General features: G+C 40.1%; 2 protein-coding genes across 2 annotated transcripts in view; both read left to right on the top strand.

The window, feature by feature from the left end:
- BRWD1 (bromodomain and WD repeat domain containing 1) overlaps positions 1–16,833 on the top strand; it is a 44,673-nt gene extending 27,840 nt beyond the window's left edge. The window contains exons 29-41 of the mRNA XM_041487799.1: positions 656–717; positions 1,473–1,628; positions 2,296–2,416; positions 3,700–3,825; positions 4,435–4,510; positions 4,995–5,039; positions 5,145–5,291; positions 5,976–6,128; positions 6,402–6,571; positions 7,976–8,211; positions 8,971–9,162; positions 9,627–10,604; positions 13,237–16,833. Of these exons, the coding sequence (XP_041343733.1) occupies positions 656–717; positions 1,473–1,628; positions 2,296–2,416; positions 3,700–3,825; positions 4,435–4,510; positions 4,995–5,039; positions 5,145–5,291; positions 5,976–6,128; positions 6,402–6,571; positions 7,976–8,211; positions 8,971–9,162; positions 9,627–10,604; positions 13,237–14,360 (3,586 nt within the window). The 3' untranslated portion in view covers positions 14,361–16,833. The remainder of the gene's footprint in view (positions 1–655; positions 718–1,472; positions 1,629–2,295; positions 2,417–3,699; positions 3,826–4,434; positions 4,511–4,994; positions 5,040–5,144; positions 5,292–5,975; positions 6,129–6,401; positions 6,572–7,975; positions 8,212–8,970; positions 9,163–9,626; positions 10,605–13,236) is intronic.
- Positions 16,834–17,599: 766 nt separating this feature from the next.
- PSMG1 (proteasome assembly chaperone 1) lies at positions 17,600–25,594 on the top strand. Its single transcript, XM_041487791.1, has 7 exons — positions 17,600–17,732; positions 17,964–18,046; positions 19,225–19,376; positions 19,727–19,789; positions 21,685–21,883; positions 22,835–22,971; positions 24,115–25,594. Exons 1-7 carry the CDS (start codon positions 17,611–17,613, stop codon positions 24,187–24,189), a joined length of 831 nt encoding a protein of 276 aa, XP_041343725.1. The 5' UTR covers positions 17,600–17,610; the 3' UTR covers positions 24,190–25,594.
- Positions 25,595–25,884: the final 290 nt, after the last annotated feature.

Raw genomic sequence — 25,884 nt, 5'->3', positions numbered from 1 at the left:
TTTTTAAAAACATGTGAAAATCTGTCCAAATGTGGTGGGACTGGGAGAGATCTCAGAATGATGTTCACACCTCATAGTTCAGTATCAGAGTGAATATCCAGATCTTTCAAGAGCACTTGTGTTGCTTTTGCTTTGTCTAGGACCTTAATTAACTTCAGTTTCTTCATTTTATATTTATTCTTTTCTTTGTCTTAATGCCCTCTGCCTCATAAATTGAAGTGCTAACATATGAAATGTCTCACTTCCTGCTCTTCCTTAATCCATGGACTTGCACAACTCCTGTTGTGATCAGCAAAAAAAAATCTCCTGTGTTTTTTCTCAGATCTTCCCCTTGATGTTATCTCCCTTTTCCAAATGTGCAGCTTATTTTTTTTCATCTTCTTGATACAGGCTTTGTAAAATTGATTTATGTATTGGGTAAATTGCATACAGCCAAAATCAGGAGCACAATTTTAATCTGAAATTGATCAGGAAGAATGTTTCCTTTTTGCTGATTGCAAACCAATGCCTTTGTTTCTGTACATGTTTACACAGTGTATTTTGTCAATACCTACAAATAGCTGTAATTGAATTGTGCTTATAGCTAAGATTTAAATATGCTTGGAGTCAAGGTAACTTCAAATTATTATTGTATTTTTTTTACTTGGTGAATCAGATGGGACAATGGTGAAATTGAAAAGCTGAGCCCATGGGACATGGAACCAGTCCCTGATAATGGTAGGTAAAAACCCTTTAATAAAACAGCTTAATGTGCTTCTCCCTCTTTCCAGTTCCTTTGTTTCATGCAGGTAGTGGACCTGAGGTGTTTCCTGTCTTAAAGACAGTCTTCATTCAGATTTAGTGAAATAATTTGAATATACCTGTATTTTTTCCTTTTGCATCTTCCAGAGCAATTTTTCTAAAAGTACATTAAATGTGTAGCTCTGACTTGGGGAATAAAACCTGCTACTTCCAAATGGTAGGTTTCAAAAAACATCTCAATTTTCAAAATATTAATTTGTTGTAGTATACTATAATACAAGGGGATGTAAGAAGAATTTAAATAAAATAATTTCCAGTCAGCAAATCCTTACTGCACATAGTTTAAAACCAACGAATTTATATAGTTTGCTGGTCAAATCCAGATTATCTGTAAATAAAAGACTGGAATTTGTGGTTTGTCTTAATATTTCACTTTTCCAGTACTTGTCAGCGCCAGCTGGGGCGGGGGGGGGAATGTTTGGGAGATACTGTGGAAGTAGTGACTGAATAAGCTGTCAAAAAGGTAATAAACTTAATTCAAAACTGCAGAAAAACAATTTAAAACATTTTGTTTGTATCCATTTTGTATAATTTTTTCCCCACAGCCTTGGCATTAAACTCTACTTCAAGGCAAGGATTTTTTGTCAGTTGCAAGCACACAATTATTTAATAACTGTGAGTGCTCAGCAATTTATCTTATTCTCACTCCTTGCCCAATTTGCTGTCTGTAGTTGATCAGCCTGAGGAATTAGGAGCAAGTGTCTCTGTGACTTTGGAGGAGGTGGAGAAGCTCCTGTACAAACCCCAGGAGGGGGAGTGGGGCATGAAGTCCCGTGATGAGGCCTGTGAACGGATTATCCGTGGGATTGATCAGCTCATGACTCTTGGTGAGTGTGAGCTGAGCTTCAGGTGCTTTTCTCCTGATGGTACTTTTATAGACAGCCTGGAATATCCATGGCATCCTTTAAAAATTCCCTATGATAAAGTACTGAAATGAACAAATGTTTTTCTCTGCAGCTCTTTGTGTTTGTACTGAGATCTCTATGATTTTGTACATCATTGGTTTTATAACACCCAGCTCATTTGTCATGGACCTGCAGGCTTTGAAATAGAATCCCAGAATGGCTTAAGTTGGGAGGGACCTGAGAACCAGTCCAGTTCTGCCATGGGTGGGTCTTGTATTTGTGGGATTCTCAGCTTCACAGGAGAAAAGTCCTGGGCAAAGGGATTTTTCAGAATATATGAATGTGACAGGCAGGGACACCTTCCACTATCCCAGGCTGCTCCATGCTCCTGGCCATGGGCACTTCCAGCGATCCAGGGGCAGCCACAGCTGCTCTGGGCACCCTGCCCACCCTTCCAGGGAACAGTTCCTAATTCCCAGTGTCCCATCCAACCCTGCCCTCTGGCAGTTTGAAGCCATTCCCTGTGTCCTGTCCCTCCAGCCCCTGGAAATTGTCTCTCTCTGTCTTTCCTATCAGCTCCTTCAGGCACTGGAAGGCCAAAAACGAGGTCAAACAGTTAAATGTTGCTGTTCTTGCTGTTTTTAACCAGACATCTCAGCAGCTTTTGCTGGCCCAGTGGACCTGTGCACGTACCCCAAGTACTGCACGGTGATCGCGTATCCCACGGACCTGAACACCATCCGCACCCGCCTGGCCAACAGGTTCTACAGGTCAGTGCTGCAGGGAGGCACTCACCAGAGCTACAGCAAACCCTGGCATGCTTTCTCTCAGAAATTCACATTTGAAATCACTAAATATTGTAAAAATCCCTGGAGTTACTTCAGTGCTGGTGACAATTCAGATTTTGGAGTGCTGTCCTTGAGTTAGTTTGAACTTGAAGAAGGTTAAGCTGTTGCTATTTCCAGAAATGAGCTTAAACACAAGAGGTGAAATGTTAAATATAAATAGCAGCATTTTAAATGATAAAAACTTACAGAAGAGATAGAAGGAAGTGTGTAATGATGACAAAGCTCTGGTTTGCTGGATGTGCTGGTCAGCCATAGCTTGAAAATAAGTATATTTTTCATCTGGACCTGCATTCAGTGTGTCTGTAAATACAGTGAAGAGATATTAATAGTGATTTTCCTTCTCTATGAGGTGGAAAAAATGTTTTGGGAAATAATTGGAAATTCTGTAGGTGAAGAAGTGCAGACTTAGGGTATCTCTGCATCACAGGTATAAGGAAATGGGAAAATGAGTTGTAAAAATGAAATTACAGCTTTGTGGCAGCTCATTTCTATCAAGTTACAATTTCAGTTTGTAGCAGTTTCTCAAATCTGTCATTTTACAGGGGGCACTGTTTTCAGTGGTCAGTTGGCCTCAGAGCAAGGTCTTTAAGGAAAAACAGGAAGGATCATCATAGCTGGGATTCTTTAAAAATGTCATTGGACAAGGCTCTTGTTACTCCTTTTTAATTGCTTGTGCTTTGTATTTATTAATTAAAAGTTCCTCAGATATGACTCAAGTTGTGTTCCATTTCTCAGGGCTTTGCAACAAGCAGCTGCTGATATTTCCAGAAGAAATTTAGAGTAGTGATTAAATTATATTCTTCCCCCTCCTTTTGAATAAGTCAAATGTAATCTTTTTTAAAATGCTTGTATTTTTAATGATTTCTGGAAATCCACAGTCCTTGGGATGATTTCAGTGGTATTTTGTGATTTAGAGATAACAAATGGTAGTGCTTACTTGGCCAGCTGAATTAACTGAGTTTATATCACAAACTGCCTTAGGATGAATTAGCAATAATGAGTTGGGAAATGAGTGGTGGAAGATGTGCATTGCTGGTTTTGCTTCCTTGGGTTTTCCATGTGAAGGAAAAGTTTGAGACTGCCCTAAAGGGACATAAAACAGAGGACATCTAAATCTAATATGAAGAGGAAATTACAGAGATAAATTTTTTGCTGGGTTTTAGCTTTTCTTTAGTATTAAAGGTGCAATATTTTCTAAATTGAAGGAGAATTTCAGCATTGGTTTGGGAAGTCAGATACATTGAAAGCAATGCCAGAACCTTCAATGAGCCTGGGAGTGCTATTGCCAGAGCTGCAAAAAAAATCACCACCCAACTCCTAAAGTTTATCAAGTAAGTGGCATTTTAATCTAAATAATGCTTTAATCCTGGTGCTTTTGAACAGTGGAATGTAACAACAGCTCAGTATCCCTTTGTGGTGAGCCCTGCTTTGACAAGTGTCTGAGTGTTACCTTAAATACTGACATGTTTAGCTTAGAGGCATTTTAACTTTTTCCCTGGTATTACAGTCCCAAAATGTCACTTGAGATTGAGTTTGTGAAGTGGCTCAGCCTGTAAAATGTGACTTCTGTGCTGTCCTGTGTAGAAGTTCAGTCCCAAAATGTCACTTGAGATTGAGTTTGTGAAGTGGCACAGCCTGTAAAATGAGTGAAAAAAAACACTTTTGTGCTGTCCTGTGTAGAAGTTCCTGTTGTAGCTTGTCTGACTTAATTGAAAGGTTAAAATAAACTGAGAGGTTTATTTTGAAATGAGTGTGGGCAGCCTTCCTGCAGCTGGGCAGGCCCCTTTCAAATCCCTAATCCTGATTTTTATATTCCATTTAATACTCAGTTACTGTCTTCCCTTTCATATGGAGCACTTGGTTATGGCTGAGTTTAATTTAGGAAACAACAACAGCTCTGCTTTTGCTATTCCAGTAACAGAGATTTAATTGCATTGCAGTGACCAGGACTGTACAAATATTTTTGAATTATGTAGCACAACAGATGATGAACAAGATTGTCATGATGCTGATCTGGTAAGTTGGAGTTTTTTGTGGAAAATTCCAGTAATTTATGGTGGTAAGAAAATACCAGCAACCTTCAAATATTTTTGGTTAATTTGCTGAGTTATTTACATAGCTAATACAAACATGGACTATATTAGGAATTTTTATGAATGTTTTATGTCTTTTATTATCAGTGAATTGCATTACTGGTAATATTTAGTGACTGAAGTTCAAAGCTGTTGAGTAACTTCTAACTGCAATTTCTCATGGTGGTTTTTCCTTTTCTCAAATCACTGGAGATTCCAGACTTCAGCTCTTGTCCTTATCTTGGATATTGCTTTCCAAGTCTCCCAGATGCTGTGTTGTATTTTTTTAAGCTCATCTTTTGTCTTACTGAAAGAATTAAGAAGAAAATTTAATTCTACCACCGTTTCAAATCTAATGACACTTTTAGCCTCTATCACCTATTTTTTTCCTACATCACTTTTAAGAGAATTGATTTTATTTTGTGCAGGATGATGAAAAATGTGTTCCAAGAACATCATACAGAAGAAGGAAAGTGAGTTGGCCAATCTTTGCCTTGTAACCCAAATCAGGTTGAATTTTTTCTTGCTGTATTCCAGTAATGCTTTTCCTAACTTTTTTTTTTTTTTCCCCCCTCAAGGGACGGGGCTTAAAAAAAGGAAAAAACCTGAAAAGTGGCTATGATGAAAACTGTTGGAAGAAGCAGTGCATGGAACTGGTGAATTTAATTTTCCAGTGTGAGGATTCTGAACCTTTCAGGCAGCCAGTTGATTTGGATCAATATCCTGTAAGTTGTACTTGATAACCTTAATAGATTCTTCTTTTCTTGCTGTCTTACGATGCTTTGTAAGGGGATTATTTTAGGAAAAAAATGTATTTTCTTAATTAAAATGAGTATCTTGAAGGTCTGCAATCTGTTTACCGAGCATGAGCTGTGAATTTGATTTTTTCCCTCTCTTTTAGCTGTTCATGGTAATCTTACTACCCCCATAGTCTCTTTTTTTCTCTAAAAACTCAACAAACTTAATTTAAAGGAGAAAAACTTCTTTACAGCACATAACTTCTCCTGGTGACTCCACATTTTGAGTTTAAGTCTCACTTCAGGGTTTAAAAACATCTTTAGGTTCTCTAAAAAAAACAAGAATGGGAGAGAAAGACAGCTTGAGGTGCTTTGATGGGGTTTGATTTGGGGTTTTCTGTGTGGTTGTTGTGTTTTGGGGCTTTTTTTGGCTGTTTTTTTTATACCAGTTCTCTTGTTTCTCACAGTAAAATTCATGGGATAATGAAAAAGGAAATTTTAAATCAAACTGTCTAAGCAAAAGTGTTCCTTTCTGCTGTGGTGCTTCTCTTTTCACTGCTGCTGAAGATCATTTGTGTAAATTTAGCTACTCCTAAATGACAGAAATAAAATTCAGAATGTTTTTTTCCCGTATACTTTCACAGAAATCTTTTTTTCATATGATTTTTATAGGATTACAGACATATTATAGACACTCCAATGGATTTTGGTACAGTGAAGGAAACTCTGGAAGCTGGGAATTATGACACTCCAATGGAACTGTGCAAAGATATCAGACTGATATTCAGTAATGCAAAATCTTATACTCCAAACAAAAAGTCAAAGGTAGCTGTTACTGTCTGGGGGTTTGTGAATGTCTTAATGAAATTACATCTTATTTTGCAATTTATTTATCAGTACCTTTGATAAAGCTGCTGGTTGGGTAGATAGTGAGGAGAAATAGGACAAAAATATTTAATATGTTTATTTCCTGTTTATTTGGTGTTACACAGGACTGCCTGTGTTTTTCCTATTGCTTTTCTGTGCAGATTTTAATATTACAAATATTAGTCTTGAATCAAAGGCTCTGTTTTTAATAGAAACCACTTCCTTACCCAGATTTACAGTATGACCCTGAGATTGTCAGCATTGTTTGAAGAGAAAATCCGAAGAATTGTTTCAGATTTCAAAAATGGGCAGAAACAGAATGAGAAGCTACGGAGAAACCAGAGGTACACGAGAAGATTTAACAATCAAAGCTCAGTGCAGCAGCCCACCAAAATGCTCAGGTAATCAGACTATGAAGGTACAAAGATCTGTCTCAACTGCTGATATTCATATTGACTCTCACATTTAGTCTGTGAAGAGGGCAGCAGTTGTTTTTTTAAATGTTTGTAACCCCATAATTTTCATGCAGTAGGAAAAATATGTTAAAAAACCAGGGGCTTTTTTATAGCATGTAACTGAAAAATACAAGGAGACAGAAGAGTAGAAAAGGTTGGATTTTTTCGTTAATATTTGAATCAGAAAATCAATATTTAACTAAAATAATGAGGAGTGAAACAAAGATTTACTTGCTGGATATAGTACAGTGATGAAAATCTGCATAAATTACATATTTTGTTACATACAGAAATAAAGTCAGTCCTGTGGAATTTCTAGAAGTTGTCACTTGCTGTAGTATTCAGTTGGGAGCCAGATTTGCCTTTTCTCTTTGAAGGCAAACAAGCTTTTGACACAATTGCTGTTTGACATGATTAACTCCTGTTCTTAATTTGCATGTGGGACAAAATGCAAAAGCTGAATGTGGTAAATTACTGAAACTGAGCTTTTGCTTTCTGCTGTTGTCCAGTCTTCCTTCTCTGGCAGGAAAAGGGTAGGAGTAAGAGTTTTAATTTAAAAAAAAATCTAATTTCTGGGGATTACTTTTATACTTGAAAATAACCACCCACCAGGATAGGCAGAAATTGTCTTTTGAATCTCATTTGTGCTCAAATCTGGAGAATTGTGTGTGACTGTTCAGTGGGGCACAGCAGAAGTGAGGTTTGGGATAACAGAAATTACACACCTTGTGCACCTGGATGAATGTCTGAAAACCTGCACTGTAAGGAAAAAACTTACAAAAAAACCAGTTCTGTAGGTGAAAATAATGGACTGAGCAGGATGGCAGGTAGCACTCAGGCATATGGAGGTAAGGAAGGACCAAATTAGTGAACTTCATTTTAAACAGTGAACTGTAAGCTTCCACTTCTGTGTGTGCTGGGAACTCAGTTTATTGTGGAGTAATGTTTGCCTGGATAACATTCAGTTGGAGGCTCATGTGCAACTAACCAGAGGCTGGGAATCTAGCAGGAATTGAGGCTGCTGCTGCAGTGAAAATAAGAGAACATGGATTGTCTGGAGGACATCCATCATTAAATTCTGTTTCTCAGAGCAGAGAAAGATTGTCTCCTCTTGTATGACTTCCCTAGGAGTACAGACTGTTATTTAATGAAAGTGAATGTTTTTCATGTTTAGTAAATGTTTATGTTCACGTTTATCCTTGCCAGAGTTAAAACTGTCCCACACCACATGCGCTCATAAAATGAGCTCCCAGAAATACAAAATTGAATTAAATGTGTTAAAATACATCATTGCCTTCTCTCTCCTAGTTTTACAACCTCTGTTGCTTGTCCTCCTTTCACTCTCACTAGAAATCTAAAGCAGAAACCACTAAAGTCTCAGGCCAAACTTGAATCTGAGCAGGAAGATGCTTTTCCTCAGCCTACCTCAAGCAGAGCTGCCTGTGTCACAAGCCATAAACCCAACGCTGGCTCCTACCACCAGAGTTCCTCGGGAGAATCCTCGGATTCTGCCTGCCTGGCATCCTTTGAGAGGAATGGGAAGGCCAGATCCACTCCACTGACTAATTGTTCTGCTTTATCATCAGGTCTGGGTTTAGAATTGCTGCAATTTGCATTCTGAGTTGTTAAATGAGCTTTATGTTTTTAATGTGGAATTGTTTTACACAAAGTTTAGAGTTTTTGTGGGATGCACAGTTTTGTGTCTTACTGGATTTTGGACATTACATCATTTACAGTGAATGTTACAAAAATATTTGTGTACTTCATATAATTTTTTTGCTTTGAAATAGTGTAGAATACAGTAAATTTACTTTTATTAATGAAGAAATTTGTCAACAGGAAAGCATAGAGTATTTGATAATTGATACTATATAGAATACAGGTTGTATGCCCATATATGTGTTATGTAAAACTTCTTACCCACAATTAGCAAATGACAGAAGTTCCCTGAGACTTTAATGCTTTCCCTTTTCCCCTGCACCTCACCTTGAAAAAATTCAGCTTATTTCAAAGAAAAAGAGTGCAAGTTCTAGTAGAATCTGTTAGAAAATGTTCTGTGGTTTGGGGTTTTTTTTGAACATGCTTTTCACTTAAATCTGGTGTTTGAAAAGAGCTGTTTTGTTTTAGTTGAAGCTTAAATACAGGTTAAAGAAGCTTCCTGTATGAATATGGATTCTGTTGAGGTATCAGTTTGATCCCTGTAAGACATTCAGGCATGAGAATGCATTTTAAAATAATGTGAGAAAACTCTGAAGATTCCAGGATCAGCAAAATGTAACTCTTTACTGGAAGCTGCTTAGAATTCTAACTGCTAATGACTTTTTTTTTTTTTTCTTTTTAAACAGAGAGTGAAATAGAAGGTTCTGGGGTTTCTTCATCTACTTCCTCTTCATCTTCATCCTCCTCAAGCAGCTCAGAAGACAGCAAAGGCTGTTCTGGGGCTCCTGTGTCCTCCTCTCCCCTGCTCAACGGGGTGTGCAGGAGGAACAGCAGTCGCAGGCTGACTCGGAACCGAGCTGCTCAGAGGAAACAGACAGGTGGGGTGCCAGGACTTCCTTGTGAACAGCAAGAAAAATCCAAGTTTTTATACTTATGTGTTTATATTTCTAAAAAATAACTGAGTGGAGTTAGTATTTTTTTTAAACCATTGCATGTGTAAGATAGTAATTTTTTTATTGGTGCTAATTTTGAAACTCTCAAATATTACATTCAACTTTTTAAAAGATTTTTTTCATGGCTAGGGGAAGAGGACAGAAACCAAGAGCTTGGTGAGAGGGAACAACTTGCAACATATCTTAAGAAAAAAACCAGCAATTCATATAAAGAAGTTCTAATTGTCACAAAACCAGTATGAATCTGAAATTTATGACAGCAAAAGCACCTGACTGTCACTAGGGCTTGTATTTCATGTATGTCTGTGGGTTGAACGTGTCCCAGTTTTGACCAGGTTTCAAAGCTGCTGTTTCATATTTTAGTTACTAATCCCTGCTTTCCTTCACAGGAACACTTCTTCAGGAGAACGGGAATACAAGGAAAACGGTCAGGAAAAAGTTATATGGAAGTGACTCTGAAAATACTTCAGCGGTGACATCCGAGTCCCTCAGCAACAGCAAGGGCAGGCACAGGAAAACCCCACGCAGGAGTGCTGCTGTGGCTGCCAACAAGCTGAGGCTGATGAGTGACGTGGAGGAAGAGGTGTCGAGCTCGGAAAGCATCGGGATCTGCAGGAACAGGAAGCTGCCGCACCGCAACGCCTCGGCCGCCGCCAGGAGGATGCTGCTGGAGGGGTCCGAGGATGAGGCAGGCCTGAAGTCTGAGAGTGACAAAGAAATAGAAGAGCAGCTCACCAAGAGGAAAACTCTTTCTCAGACTGGCTGCTCTGCTCCACGGAGGAAATTTGTCAGCGAATCTGAGAATGGAAGCTCGGATTCTGAGCGCGACACGCAGAGCAAGCAGAAGAGCTGGCAGAGCAACGGGCACAAACAGCTCCGGGGCCCTGTCTGCTCTGTGTCTCCCAAAGTGAAAAGTCCCACCTTAGACTTTTCAGAGGAGGACTCCAAAAGCCATAATTCTGAGGATGGGAGCAGCCAAAAGGTTTCTGACCAGTCAACACCTGCACATCACAAGCCTGCAGTGAGCAATTCTGAGGATGAGGCGGACTCTGAGTCGGACAGGTGGAATGGCAGGAAAGCCTCTGGGCTGCAGCTCTCTCCTCCTTTAAAAAAAGCAAAAGTCTTGAGTGATTTAGAGGACACAGCAGAATCTGAAGATGAAGCCAGAGAGGAGGAGAAGAGTTTTGTGTGGGACAGCTTGGTGCCCACCAGGATTGTAAGGAGTTCCAAATCTGGAGCTGCCTCCAGCTTCCATCGCTCTTCTGATTCGGACTCAGAGAGTGATTGCAATAACAGCAATTACTGTGAAACTTCTGCAAAAGCAAAGATGAGGAAGAGGAAAGGAAAAACAAAAATTGTTAGAAAAGGTAACATTTTTCAAGTTAATTTTTCTATTTCTCAGCACTGAATAGATGACATAGGAAATCTCCAGGAGAGCAGAGTGTTCTTCTCTTTGTCCAGCTCCTTGTTTTGAGGATTTCAGTAACCCAAACTCTCTGGTCTGCAGTTCTGTTACCTTGCCTTAATTTCCTATTGAGATTTGCTGTGCTGCAGCAGATTTACAACTGTTGGTTTCAGTTTGAAGTAACTTTATTGATAGTTTTCCAAAATTAATTTGATGGAAATGTGTTTAAATTATTCTCACATCCATGGTGTGCACCAGAACCTGAAACTGGATTTGACTTTTGAGATTTTATTTTGTCAATGATGTGTAGAGTCCTTAACACAGACAGGCACTTGGCAGAAGAAAGATTTATATTCCACTTGTTTCAGAAAGTGAAATTCTTTTATTTTTGTGTTTTATTCTGTAATTTTCTGTAATTCTGTAATCTGTCACTCAGATCTTTATGTGGTGGCTGATCATGATTTAGAGAGTTGGTTTGGTTTGAGGTTTTTTTTTAACTTATGAGAATGATGCTGATGTTTATTAAATCAGGTCATGTACATTGTGCCTCTGTATAATCAGGGAATTGGTCCTGATTTGGAATTTGAAAGACTATTCAGAGGTTGGTGTTTGGTGCAATCCTTCCAATCCTGTCAATATACTTTAAGAATCTTAGGAAAATTACTGTTTTTTTAATTAATTATTGTGTCTGTTAAGATGACTCTGTCTTGACAGTTTTCCACAAGGAATATTTGTTTGTTTTGTCCCAAGATCTTATATTTAACACATATATAGGGGCATACTTGTAGAGTTCCTATTTTTCAAATAAATATGTATTTTATATATATATATAACTGTAAGTATATATGTGTATATGCACACTGCTCAATTAGCCAGCTAAACAATTTTTGTAGAAGCTTTGCTTTGGTTATTTTCAATATGTATATATTATATAAATAACACATAATCTGTTTTGATATGTAAAACAATATATATATACTACATACATATATATACATACATATCTAGTATAGATATACACATACATACAGTCTGTATGTAGTTGTGTAATGTATATTATGTTATATAGAATATAGATTACAGGTATGTAGTGTTTAGCATGGGATTTTATATATCAGAAAAGCTGAAAGCAGAGTTTTCAGATAAATTGTGCCAATACCTTTTGGGCTGTAGTGCCCCCTGCAGCTGAGCTGGTTGGAGCTAAGGCTGGATTTTCCTGCCCAATATTCCAGGTTTGGAGTTTGGCCTGAGCTCCAGGACACCCTGATGAACCAAACTTCCACATCTTTGTGGCTTTTGAAAGCTCTTCCAGTTTCTGGGGGTACTTGGTTTAATGCTCCCTCCTTCTGCCTCTGCCACCTGGTTGTAGCTTTGCAGCTTTTATTTCTGGATGTTCAGTAGGGAATTTCAATACATTTTATTACAGATTTGTTCCAAATTTAAGATCCTGTATAGAAAGTATAATTTTAATATTCTGGCAGTGTTGCAGAAAGGCTGGGCTTCTTTATTCTTTAGCTTTGTGTTCTAGCTACTTAATAATATTGGAGGACAGTGTACAATATAAGATCTAACTCTTCTTTTTAGTCTGTGGATTAATTCAGCTTTCATACAGCATTTTGCAGTGTGCAGCAGAAATGTGTTGTGCTTGGGCCATAAAATCACAATATACAACTACTACAAGTAGTAATATTCCTGTATTATTTCTGGAAGCTCTTAACAAAGAAAGGAAATTAATTTTCCTTTGAAAATGTAAAAATAGGAATATACTGGAGTAGTACATAAAAAGATCTACATTTAAATAAGGACCAGATTTGGTATATAAAGAGATTGTTAATATTGGTACTCAAGCTGGATATTTGAATTTATGCCTCCGAATTTTTCCCTCTGTTTATATTTTTAAATTTACTTCAAAAACTTTGGATTTTTTTTTATTCATATGTATGAATTGTCTAATTTAGAAGGGAAACATTGATCTTCATAGTATATGATTTACAAATGGAATATTTGTTTTAAAACACAACACAAGCAAGTTCTATATTAATTTAAAAAACACTGAATGGAAGATTAACACTCAGATTGCTGCTAACAGTGAAAGTCACTAAGGAGCTGAAGGGTTTCAGTGTTCTTCTGAAACCATCTAAAATTGAAATTTGAAATCCACATGAAATTTGCATCCACGTGAAATGTTACAGTTTCCTTTTTTAGGATAAAAGGTCTAAAATGTGTAATTAACGTTGCAACTTTTATTCTAGTAAGAAAAATACAACTTTTAGTGATACAGGTATTACTAATATGACAGCATTTGTTTGGTAAGTGAGGGAATTTGTAATCTGAGCTAATTAATAGGGTGATGCTAAAGAAAGCTCTTTTGAGACCATGAAAAGGTTTGAAAGTGACAATCTCTAGAGTTAAAAGTATCCCTGGGATACTGCTGGTATTTTTAGTAAAGAATTGAGATAAATTGCACTCAACAGTTGAAATCAAAATCAAATTCAATATTTGTGTATTTCATTAAAGGTGGCAGCATTTGGCCATAATAAACGAATAATTTCAGGAATGTAAGACATTAAAAAGAACTTTTCCATCTTTTGTAGAGCAAACATCAGAGGAGGCCAGTCAGAGTGCCAAAGTGCTGCGGAGCAGGACGTGCATCATCAACTACAAGAAACACATCAGGCTGTCCAGCGTGGGGGAGAAGAAGAACCCCCGCAGGTGTGCCACGCTGGCAGCCAGCAAGATCAAGATAATGAGCGATGCAAAGGAGGAATTATCCAGCTCAGAAAGTGTTTACCCAGTCAGGAAGAACCGCAAGCAGCTCCAGGGCAGCGTGTCCTCGGTCTGCAGGAAGAAGCTGTTCAACAGCTCGGAGGTGGAGGCTTGTTCCAAGTCTGAAAATGAGAGTGAGCAGGTTTCTGGCAGGAAAAAACCTTCCTGCCCTGAGCCTTCTGTTTCTAAAAGGAAATATATTATTGAGTCTGAGAATGAAAGGACTGACTCGGAGACAGAGACTCGGAAGCAGAGTGATAACCACGTGCAGCCACACAAACCCCTCTGTGCTGCAGCTCTGAATAATAATTTTGACTACGACTCCTCAGAGGAGAATTCCACAAACCACAGGGTAGAAAATGGGGGAAACTGGGGAATTTCTAGGCAGGCAGCTTCAGCCCACAACCATTGTACGAGTAACTCCGAAGAGGAGGTAGATTCTGACTTAGCTAAACTTGAAACTAAAAATACCAGAGTAGCAGCAAATAAAAAAACCAGAGCTTCTTTCAAGAGATTAAAACGGGTGGATGATTTCAAGGAAACAACAGAATCTGAAACAGGGGGGAAAAAAGAGGAGAAAAGCTGTGTCTCCGAGGATGTGGAAGCACCTGGGGCTGCAGGAAGCTCCAAAGCCAACTTCACCTGTTTCTCCTCGGACTCTGGAACTGACACCACCATCTGCAGCGACGCCGCGGAAACCAGGAAGCGCAAGAGGAAATCCAAACCCGGCAGGAAAGAAACCCTGAACCACGACTCCCTGAAGCCTTGCAGGAGGCCGCAGCGCAGGAAACGGCGGAAAGGCAGCCAGGAGCAGGACTCGGAGGAGGTGGAGTTCGGCGAGTGCCGGCGGCGGCGCTCCAAGATCCGCACGCGCAACGGCGGCCGGCGCACCGTGCGCTACCACGACGACGACGACGACAGAGCCCTCGAGGAGGCCGCCTGCGAAACGTAACCTTAACAAAAGGATAGCCAGCCCATCTCTTCTTTTTGTTGTTTTATTTTTTTTCTTTTGTTTTTTCTTTTTTTTTTTTAATGGTAATAGCACTAGAACTCCTGGTGGGTGCTGGCTCTTCTTTGTCCTACATTTCAGGGAATATATTTATATTTTTCTATGAAAAAGTTATGAATGTGATTAGATGATGACTTTCTCCTTTTTCATATTTTGACTTGCACTTGCCTGCCCATGTAGCAGCATTTAGCACAGATGCCAAAATGTGCCTCATTATAGGGGCAATTTTTTTGTCTTTACTGGTATTTTATTACATATAAACAAGAGTTAAAAAAACGTTAAAACACTGCAAACAGGTTAATAGCAGTATGTTGAGTATTATTGTTATGGGTGCTGCAATGAAATACTACCTAGGTCATGCAACATTCAAGAACAGATTTCAGACATCTCTAATGCTGTATGAAATCATCTACAATAGTAACAGGCTTCTAAACAATAGTACACACTCTAAAATCCTGGTGGATGCAAGCATTGCTTCCAGAGAGGAATCAAGGCTGATAACTTCCCAGCTCGCGATCAGTGCAGGTGTTCAGTGTTCTGTCCTTGCATTGCTGAGAAGCAGTGACCAGTGAAGAAGTTGATTTGCCACTTCCAGAGGCTTTGGTGAACAGAGGGTTCTGCTGACAGGTAGTACATCATTAATGTGACTTCTATACTGTAAACTTTTAAGATTATGAAATGCAGGTGAACTCTTGGGCCTAAAGGGTTTTTGTGTGTTTTCTTTATAAAATAGAAAAACAAACAAAACACTTGTTCTGTTTTCTTTATGCGTGGAAAGCTTGAGGTGCAGGATTCCGACATTCCAGACCTTTTTTTGCTACGTTTCTGTTGTTCCTCCATATTTAAAGTGTTTGAATGTTGGATTTCCCATTGATTAAACCTTACCAGTTTCTGAGCACTGCAGTATATCTCCTGTTTTCACAATGTTTGAGGTGGCTCTCGTTGGCAGGAAGGAAAATTTCTCCAGGAAAATACGTGGAAGTCCCTGGTTTAACACATATCAACAACAAAAACACACAGCAGCTCTAAATTCTAGTTTCCCCTGGAATTGTGCTGGTGGGAGCCCCACAATGGCTGCCCCCAGCCCAACACCAGGGAATCTCTGCTCCTTCCTCACTCCAGGGTTCCTCCTCTACTCTGCACTTCCCTTTCTCACACTTCGGAAAACTTGGTCATTCCTGATCTCATCATTCAGTAGAAGATGTGGCAAAATATCAGATATATCCTAACCTAGCTCATGTGAACTGAAATAGCAAGTTTGGGAATTGGTTTTCCAGCAGGTTGGACTTGTAGTGGGACCCAGAAGTGTTTGGGGGTAAAAAAATTATTGCAGCTGCACAATCCTGGTGAATAATGACAGAACCTGTACAAATGGAAATTATCATGGAAAATGGGGCTGCCATCAGTGAGAGCCACTTCTCCAACACCCTCACTGACATTGGTTGCATTTACCATCACTTTTGCTCTCCCAGATGTTACCTCAGCACAGAGAAATACTCTTTTTTTTTTTCTTCCTTAAAACTTCCATGTGAAGTCCAAAAATAATTTCAATGGTTCTTGCCCCAGGAAGTTTTATTTAGAGCATAGTCTTTAATGGGATGCAGCAGAATTCTGTAAATTCAAGATAAATGTTTATCTGGATTCTTTATTTGGTTTCTGAAATACAAACACAGTTGTGTTTAGTGATAAAACTTGAAGGTGGCTTTGTGTTTTGTTTGAGGAGCAAACTTTGTTATAAGACAGTAAGTCCACTCTTTATCTTTTCCATAAACTTTATTGTTTCGTAGCTGCTTATTCTCAGTGTTCTCTGGAGTACAACCTCCAATTTGGGAATAATTGAACTGAACATCAGTTTTTATTAATTTTCAGTTTGAACAGCTAAAATCTGGCTGGTGGGTTTGTATTTCTAATCTAGGCTTAGATTTACAAAGCTGTTTTTCTTTCAGGGGCTGTATTCTGTCACTGCACACACAGGTTGATGATCCCTGAAAGCTGGAGAAGGTTCTGGCCTTTGGGGCTGCAGATCCCAGAGGGAGTCACTGCCTTGGGGACCCTGACACTTTTCATTTTCTAGGCAAAGCATGTGCTGCTCTGTAGTTCCTAATTTTATACACATAGTGGGAAGAGAAATTACTAAACTCAAAGGTATTTTGAGTCTTTCACCCTTTAAAAAATTTATTTATTTTTAATTTATTAAAGGAGCATGGTGGCTCTTATAGAACTGGGAGTCCTTTTATCTTCTTTTAGGTGAGCATTTTTGGTTTGGTCTAGCTATACTCAGGGAAGTAAAGTAGTAGGCCTTTAAAGGCAGGATCTTTTTTTAATGTGACTTTTGGGGGATGTTTTGGTTTGTCTCAGAGCAGGACCTGAGTCTGTGATGGTGATCAGGCAGCTTGCACAGAGGGAAACATTAAAGTGCAGGACAGAATCGTAAAGGAATCAAATTCTTTCATGTTACAGGCTTTGATGATGTACATGTGTTAGTGGACCAAAGTAAAGCTGTGCATACACCTGGAATTTCACTGTGCTCTTCTTTGGTTCAACCAGGCCAAGGGACGACAACCTCGTGGGGCTGGAAAGCTGGAAAAGCCCTGGGGGTGCTGGGGACAGGGCTGAACACGAGCCCAGGGGTGCCCAGGTGGGCAAGAGGCCACTGGCAGCTGGGCTGGATGAGGAATTGTGTGTCCAGCAGGAGCAGGGCAGGGATTGTCCCTCTGTGCTGGCTCTGAGAGGCCCCTCGAGGGCTGTGCCCAGTTCTGCTCCTGCAGGAGAGACCTGGAGGGGCTGGAGCGTGTCCAGGGCAGGGAACGGAGCTGGGAAGGGGCTGGAGCCCCAGCAGGGGCTGAGGGAGCTGGGAAGGGGCTGAGCCTGGAGCAAAGGAGGCTCAGGGGGCCCTTGTGGCTCTGCACAAGTCCCTGCCAGGAGGGGACAGCCGGGGGGGTCGGGCTCTGCTCCAGGGAACAGGGACAGGACAGAACAGCATCGAGGTCAGGCAGCGGAGGTTTAAATGGGATATTTGGATGATTTTTTCACTGAAAGGATTGGTAATCCTTGAAAGGGATGCGATGGAGTCCCCATCTCCGCGAGCTCGCCACAGCCGTGCGGAGCTGGCCCTTGTGGCGGGGCTCGCCCCTCGGAGCCTCCCGGGCCTGCTCGGCGCTGAGGGCGGGGCCGCGCAGGCGCGGTGGCGGCCATGGCGACCTTCTTCGGTGAGGTGGTGGTGGCCCCGTCCCGGGCCGGTCTGGACGAGGAGGAGGAGGCGCGGGAGGAGACGCCCGAGGACCGGGAGATCCGCAGGGAGATCGAGAAGAAAAGGTACCGGCAGCGCGGGAGGCTCAGGCTGGAGCTCAGGGAAAGGTTCTTCCCCAGAGGGTGCTGGCGCTGCCCAGGCTCCCCAGGGAATGGGCACGGCCCCGAGGCTGCCAGAGCTCCTTCGGCCAGGGATGCCCAGGGTGGGATTGTTGGGTATCTATAAACCCAGGAGCTGGGTTTGGATGGTCCTTGTGGTCCCTCCCAGCTCGGGCTCTTGTGGGGTTCCTTTCGCAGGGAGGTCGAAGTGCTGTGGAGCTGTGGCGAGCAGCCCTTGGAGTGCTCCAGGTTCATCGTGGCCATCGGGAGGAACGCTGCGGGTGCGTGCAGACCCACAGCTGCTGGCTGTGGGGTAAACCTGGCGAGGCAGAAGGTGGGAGGGAGGTGTAAATGTGCCAGGACATTCCCTGCTCCAGCCCCAGTGTCCAACCTGGCCTTGGGCATACCAGGGATCCAGGGGCAGCCCCAGCTGCTCTGGGAATTCCATCCCAGCCCTGCCCACCCTGCCAGGGAACAATTCCAAATTCCCAAGATCCCATCCAGCCCTGCCCTCCGTGCGTTCAACTCATTGCCCCTTGTCCTGTCATCCCGTTACATTTTGAAAAATCCCCCTCCAGCCTTCTTTAAGCCCCTCTATTTACTGAACGTGCAGCTCCTCATTTAAGAGCAGAGCTTAAACCTGGAGGCAGCTGAGTTGTCCAGAGAAAGCTGAAGTTCCTCTGTACATGGGAAACACAGTTATTGTTACAGCTGTTTACTCCTCCTGAAAACTGATGTATTTTCAGTTGAATGGGAAAAGTGAAGTATGTTTTAGTTTGGGATTTTAGTTAGGACAATCCCCCTTTTCCTTTACCTGGCTTTTGTTTGGTAAACTCTCTGGGATTGTTTATTAATTGGCAAAAGTTTTGATCTTGCTTGCATTTAAGTCACATTTAAATGGCAGTTAGATTTTATCAAAGATAACTTTGCTAATTTGTTTGGATTTTGTTCAGGTTTTTCCTTGAAAAATGGTAATAGATAGTTTGAATCTGTCTTCTGTAGCTTTTGACAGGAATCTGATTTATGAACATTTTTTTGCCACATTCTTGCCTCTGTTTTCTAGAACCAGTGTAATAGTTCTGCCCTGCTGCTTCAGTGAGTTTTGGTTTTAATCTGCTATATCTTATGTCAGCAGGTATTAGAGATTTAATATCTCACATCCTTAATTAATACTAAACAATTTGAAGTTGATTGTAATAGTATAATTCCCAAGAACAAGTGATTTTTGTGTTAGGGATCTGTATATATTGAACATCTCTTCATCTTTTTAAATTTGAGTACAGCAAGGCTAATCACATTGCTGATGTTTCTTAGATTTGGTCAGTAAATCTAAGTTGATGAAAATGAGTTATTCTTCCTTCAGATTGCAAAGGAATAATCTAATTTAGTCCAGCTATTTATTTGTAAAACAGAGGTTTTATTCTTTATAAAATAACAGTATTTTTAATGGATTTTGCAGCTTTCCTGTCGTCTTTTATCCTGGATTCTGTGTGCTGGGAAGTGGTTGGAGTTGTGAAGCTGTGGAATGAGTGGTGCAGAACATCCAGTACCACAAATGTCCTCCCCACAGACTCTTTCTGTTTGTTCTACAGATTGATATCAGATCCCACAGTAAGTGACTTGAGCAGTAATTCCTCTGGGGTTTGGCTGTCTGGAAAAGAGAGCCTTCATCCACCCCCAAACAGGGCACTGCAGGATCATGGGTTAATCTCATAAATGATCTGAAGGGTTAATTCTCACTAAAACTCTGTGAAGTTCTGTCTGGAGCTCAGCACAGAGATGTCACAGCCCCGTGGCTTCACTGCATTTGTGAGCAAAAAATCCTCATTGAAACAGAGTTAAAGAAACCCAAAATACCTGAACAAGTTATTGTCTGCAGCCACATCATCCTTACAGGTGATGATGAGCTGCTGTTGTGCCCTTTAGACCACTTGCTTACACAAGTTTTTACTTTTTTTCAGGTTTTGTTGTGCCAGTGTAGTTGCTTCGTGGCTGAGGATCAACAGTTCCAGTGGCTTGAGAAGGTAAAACTGACAAGAAAATAAATGGAGTAATAAAATCCTGAGGGTGGGGATCTTGCTCTCTGATACTTTAACCATGACAATGTTGAATAAGTTTCCCCTGTGGTTTTCTTTTATTAAATATTCAAAAGTAGATAAATTTACTCTCTGCAGGATCTGTGAAATCCTTTTCAAAATGCTGCCACCTGTATCTGCTGTAAGCTCCCAGCTGAGTGCAGTCACTCCTTCTGGACACTTTCAATTTTGTTGGCCCTTAACCACTTCCAAAACCTTTTTCCTGCTTGCTTTTCATTTCCCATGGCTTATTTCAGCTGCATTTCACCTCTGGGAGAACTTTTTCCTTCAAAAAAACAACAGCAATTTGTACAGCTGCCAAAGGATCACCAGACAAACCAGTTGTGGAGCTCCTGGTGGATGGTGTCAGCTGCTGGGAGTGTTCTGTGTCTTTCCCAGATTTAACATTCCCAGGGCCTCACCCCAGCATCATCCAGGTACAGGAGCACTGCTGGCTCAGAGAAGTCCCTCCAAATAGCATCATTTTGATTTTTGAAGGGGTGAATGTTCCTCCTCTTGATTTTCCTGATGGATTTGGGTCACTGCTTTTCCTGGAGGAAGTGTGGCTTATTTTGTCTTGCTGTCTGTCTGCTCCCTCCCTGCCTGCCTTTAAATCTCTGCTGAGCTGATGGACCAGCAGGGATTCTAAAGCTGGGCTTAGAGCTAAGTACAGCTTTGCTGGGGGATCACAGCTCATGTGGAAGTTTAAAAACCCTGAGACCTCAGATGTTTTGCTGTATTCCATACATTCCTGCACTTCATTTAAAGTGGGATTGCAGAAGAGAGATGGCTGGGGGGTTGTTGTCTTCCCCAGTTGTTTGGGATATGTGATTTCCAGTGTGGGTGTTCCTGAGCAGTAGGAGTGTGGTTGTACCAAGTCAATGTTCCTGAGTATTTTTAGATTTTGTGGTTATTGGTATTTTTAAATGTGCAGCAGAAAAAACGTGCTGACAATCTTTTTGCTTTTCATGTGAGTGGCAGCCCTGTTCTGTGTGTAAATCCTGATTTACTGAGCATCTCCCATCTCCACAAGTCAGATCTTTACATCTGGCTGTGTTTTCTCTGTAAGGATCACTGACAAACCAGAACGCACAGGTTGGAGTTTTGCAGCCATGAATTCCAGCCTGTGTTCCCAACAAAGCAAGTGGAAAGTATATGGGCTTCTGAATATTTGTCAGATTTCTGTCACAGTGGTGACACAGTGACAGTGATGGGAGGGCACAGGCAGCTTCCCTCCTGGGGTTGGTAAACAGACAGAAACAGGCAAGTTTTTGTCACAGTTTCCAAATTCTCTATTTTTTTCCCCTGTTGGTATTTTGTGATGGCCAGAAGGTTTTGTACTTCAAAACTCTGTTCTTTGAATATGAGGAAGAGAACTCTAAATTTTCTTTCTCAAGTCAACTTTAATAGAATTAAATAAAATCTGTGCATTTAAAATAAAGTCTCTTACAATATTATAGGACATCTGGGGAGCACAATTTTCATTTCAAATGTTATGCAGCTCAGTGAACTGCTTGTTTTTATTTGGAATCCTTCTTTCTGCAGTCACCATTAACTAAAGCAGTAAATCTTAATGTATTGAACAGAAAGTGCTGAAAACCTAAAACCTCTCCAGAAGATCACTTGACTTGGTAAAGATGTCAGCTGTTATTTTGAGTTTTTTATCTCCATCCCAGGAGCAATGCCTGGGAAATTCCTACCTGAAAGCTGTGATTCAGACTGTTTTTTCTCCTGCAAACCTGAGTTCAAGTGCCCTTTGCTCTGAAATTGAAATGAATCCTTGAGGTTCCTCTGCTTTTATTGCGAGAAGAGAACTTTTGCTGATGTTTATTTTTGAATTTCAGGTTTTTGGCTCCATGCAGAAGAAAGGCTTGCAAGTAACCATCCTTTCCACGTGTCCCGTAGCTGATTATAAAACTCAGGAATCCACTCTGACACTTGTATCTCCATTCCTGAAAGCCTTGAAGACCAAAGAATTCCAGGAGCAGGTCTGCTGCCCGCTGCTGGAGCAGCCCAACATCGTGAGGGACCTTCCTGCTGCTGGTACTTTGCAATTTCGATTATTTACAGAATTCCCCCTGAGGAGCATCCCACTGCAATTAGAATTTTTGCTTAATTGTGGGAACTGGCTGACAAGTCAGCTTTTTAAAAATTAATTACTGCCAGATTCACATCTTACACATTGCCCTGGAAAATAGGGACAATTTTCCAAACCAGCCACAAATCATTTCACCAGTTATGTGTGGGACAGAAGTACTGGGAAATCCTCCAGTATAGCCTTATAAAGCATATTGTACAGTGAAGTTTTTTGGGAATTTTACTTAGGAATTAAATAAGTTTTATTAAGAAGTTTTTTAATATGAGCATCCAGAGTAAAAGCTCATAAAGTCCTTTCTGTATATAACAGGTAAGGAAGCTTGCACAGGTCTACTGATCAACCTCATGGAAAAATTAGGTTCAGTTTTATTATGTAATTTAATAAAAACCTTGAGTTTTTCATTCTAGAATCCCTAATGGTTGCAGTGTGAGGAAAGGCTTGTCTGGCAGGAGTTAAAGTGGATGATTTTCTCTTGTTCACATTCCTTTTTATGTTGTTTTTTTGTTGTTGTTTTTTGGGGGGGGGGTTGTTTGGGTTTTTTGCCAATGTTGCTATTATTTTTATTTATTTTTAATTAAATATTATATACACATATATATATATGTATGTGTGTGTATATATATATATATGTACATTATTTATTTTTATGTACAGTTTACAGGTAAGGTATGTGCCAGGAAGAAACACCTGCATTTAACTAATTTTTGGTTTTAACTAATTTTTGGTTTTAACTAATTTTCCTTGTCTAGCTGGGGGATGAGGAGAGGCTGCTCCAGCAGTCAGGATCCTGAGCTGGTAATTTAACTCCCATGGGTTTAAAATTCTGATTTTTATACACAGAACAGAGGTTCCTTTTGTGCTGAGTGTAACAGAGGTGTTCTTTTGCCCTTGTTGAGTTCTGAGTTACTGCCAGGTGTGGCAGATCCCTGCAGTGCTGTACCAGTGCTACACTGATGTCATCAAGCTGGACACGGTGACCATCGAAGCCTTTAAGCCTCTGCTCTCTTCTAAACTCCTCAAGAGTTTAGCCAAGGTAAAGTTCCATATTTAAAATTAAGGAGAGCTTTTGTCTGTTTTCATCTCTTGCATTCTGCTGGTTTTGTTCCCCTGTGGGGATTGCATCTGAAAAGGCAGAAAAATACAGATTTTAATAATGACTGCTTTGTACCTGCTGTAATATCTGTGTGGCTTAGAAATAATGAATCTACAGCTGCCTTCAAAACTTCATTTTGAATTTTCAGGCTCTTCTAATGGTATGGATATATCAGGGAGGGGTTTCTTGTGCTTGTCTAAGCTGCAGTTTCCTTTGGAGTTGCCTCATTTAAAACTTTTGAGCTTTTTGTTTTGTGGTTTTTTTTATTATTTTTATATTTTATAGTCATATACCAGATGGCTTTGTTCTAGCTCTAAATCTGCCTCTCTTCTGGCATACAGGAAAGTTTCTTAAGATAACCCATTTTGACCTTTAACTTATTTTTGGAGCTAAAAGGCCACGTTTCTGAAGACATTTTTACACTAATCCAGCAGCTGTGAAACCCAGCCTGGCCTTGAACACTTCCAGGGATGGGGCAGCCACAATTTCTGTGTGCCACCATCCTCACAGTAAATCCCATTGCTCCCATAAATTCCCATTGCAGCTCCTAAAATGAATGTTTTACTGGTTCTGAAATGGTTTTAATTGAATTCTACTTGGTTGAGAACACTTTGAACCCAGATTTAAATGCCCCAAGAGGTCTGTGTGTACTGAGGTGTTTATTTCAGTTCTGAAATCAGTTTTCAGTGCAGCTTATTCTGTTCTCCTGAATAAGTCTGAGTAAGACATAAGTATTTAAACTCTGAAGGAGAACAATGACAGAGACTCTTCCCCTCATGGCCAAGCAAGGAGGAATGCACAATAATAAATCCCATTTTCTTGCTGCACTGCAGATTCCTGTGAATAACTTCATTCAGAAGACCTGAGTTTTGCTCAGTTAATATCTTAATAAAAGTGATATTAATATATTTAATTAATCTAATGAAATAATATATAATTATTTAATGATAATCTCTAATAAAAGTTGGTTAATATATTAATAAAAGTGATGTTCAGAGTATTGAAAATGGGACCAGGGGCCAGGGGAGTTCTTGCTTTGCTCCCAGCACTGTGGTGATGCTGATCCTCTCTTCCTTTCCCCAGGATGCCTCTGAAAGCACAAAGATTTTGAAGAAGTTCCTGACAACCAGTGAAACTCACAATAATATCTACATCTGACAAGGACAGTTATGCTGCACTTTTGTAAACTCCAGTTTCTTCTCTAGAGGACTTCTGGGAATTTTTTTTTCCCCTTAAAAGTAGAATAAATTCCAGTAGATTTTTACTTTTCCACTCATTTTTGTTGCTTTTAACTTCATCACTGAACACTCTTCTGCATGGCTTGGAAGACTTTTTTCTGGAGTGATTTTAGGAAAGATCTCTTGGATATGAAAAGCAACTCCTTTTTCTCCTCCTGAAGGGATTGTCTTACCTAGAAGTATTCCTTTTTTATTTTAAAGAGGGAAATGGAGATAAGGAATTCTGTCTGTATCTAACGAGACCTCTCCCTTTTTTACTTTGAGAGCTGAAGGTTTTTTAATATTTGATGCTCTTAAAAGATTTGTTTGTGATCAAGAAAATGCATTCTCTGTCCTTTTCCATCCACAGAGAATTCTGCTTATGTTTATTTATGGCTCCACATGCCCTTTTTAATTTATATATTGATACAAAATGCAGTAATTAAAGCATGGTAAATGCCTTTAAAACTTGCTAGTGAAAAATAACCTCTCCTGATCAAAGGGGCTGGCAGGATCACAGGCTGCTTCAGCTGGATTTGCCAGGGCAAACTGATTTAATTCACTTTAAAACACCAAAATTTGGGGAACGGTAGGAATAATAAAAGATCTCTTAGGCAGAGCAGGTGATTTTTAGAGGAAAGTAAAAGGCTCTAAAGTGTCTCAGAAAATTCTCTGGAAGTTGGTAACAATTTCAGCAGTTTATTTCAAGAATTAACTCAGTTAGGATTGAGGTGCAGTTTTGAGTTGTACTCTGTTTAATTTAACATTCTGTTTAAGAAAATTGTATTAAAGTACTAATTTGCTCCCTGGTAATTCTGTTCTCTGCTGGGTGCAGCTTTGATTTACACTGGATGCTCAGTGGATATTTCTGAACAGTGTTTTGCTTCCCAGAACTGTCACTGATTTAAATTTCAGTTCAGGTAATTACAGATGAGCACATCTTGCCTAAAGTGGTGCTGGATTTTGGAACTGGATTTTGGAACAAATTCTGAAGCTTTGTTGGGGTTTTTCCCCCATTTCTGTCCATCTTTTTAATTCATAAATTGGTTTTCTGTGTGATCTGAGCTGAGAATTCTGTTGTTTTGAAAGTTGGCTGCACCATTTTGTTACTTTTATGTGTTTGGTTCATAATAAATAAAGCAGGTAACAAGAAATATCTTTAACAGTAAATTATGCAGACTCTTAGAGGAATTGTGAATGTATTTCTGGTATTGGTGTGGTCACCCAGGCACTTTGCAATGTTTTAAAACAGTTACTACATCACATTTAATTCAGTTTTTACTACCTGGCTTTATGCTGGGGTGTGAGATGCTCCTAAACACCTTGAATAAAAGTGGCAAACAAAACCATGGCAGCCTGGGAGATGAAATCAGACTGAAACCTGGTGTTCTGGCAGAATTCCTCAAGGGTTCACTGCTCTTGCTTGAAAGCTCTCCAGAGCAGGAAATGTTTAGGTAGCATGTAGTGGGGAAGTACAGTAGGGCAGTGAAATAAGAGATTTTAATTTAAAATTCTGCCTTTTCCCATAATTTGATGTAGGAAGCAGCTCATATTCACCCCTTAAATATTTGGAGGCCTCAGAACTAATGATGAACTGGGTCTCATAAAATGTGAATGTTGACTGAAGATTTTTTTC

The sequence above is a fragment of the Pyrgilauda ruficollis genome, unplaced genomic scaffold (assembly GCF_017590135.1).
Source record: "Pyrgilauda ruficollis isolate IOZ18807 unplaced genomic scaffold, ASM1759013v1 scaffold84, whole genome shotgun sequence".
In the NCBI taxonomy this organism is placed as follows: domain Eukaryota; kingdom Metazoa; phylum Chordata; class Aves; order Passeriformes; family Passeridae; genus Pyrgilauda; species Pyrgilauda ruficollis.
This window is presented reverse-complemented; position numbering and strand designations above follow the sequence as displayed.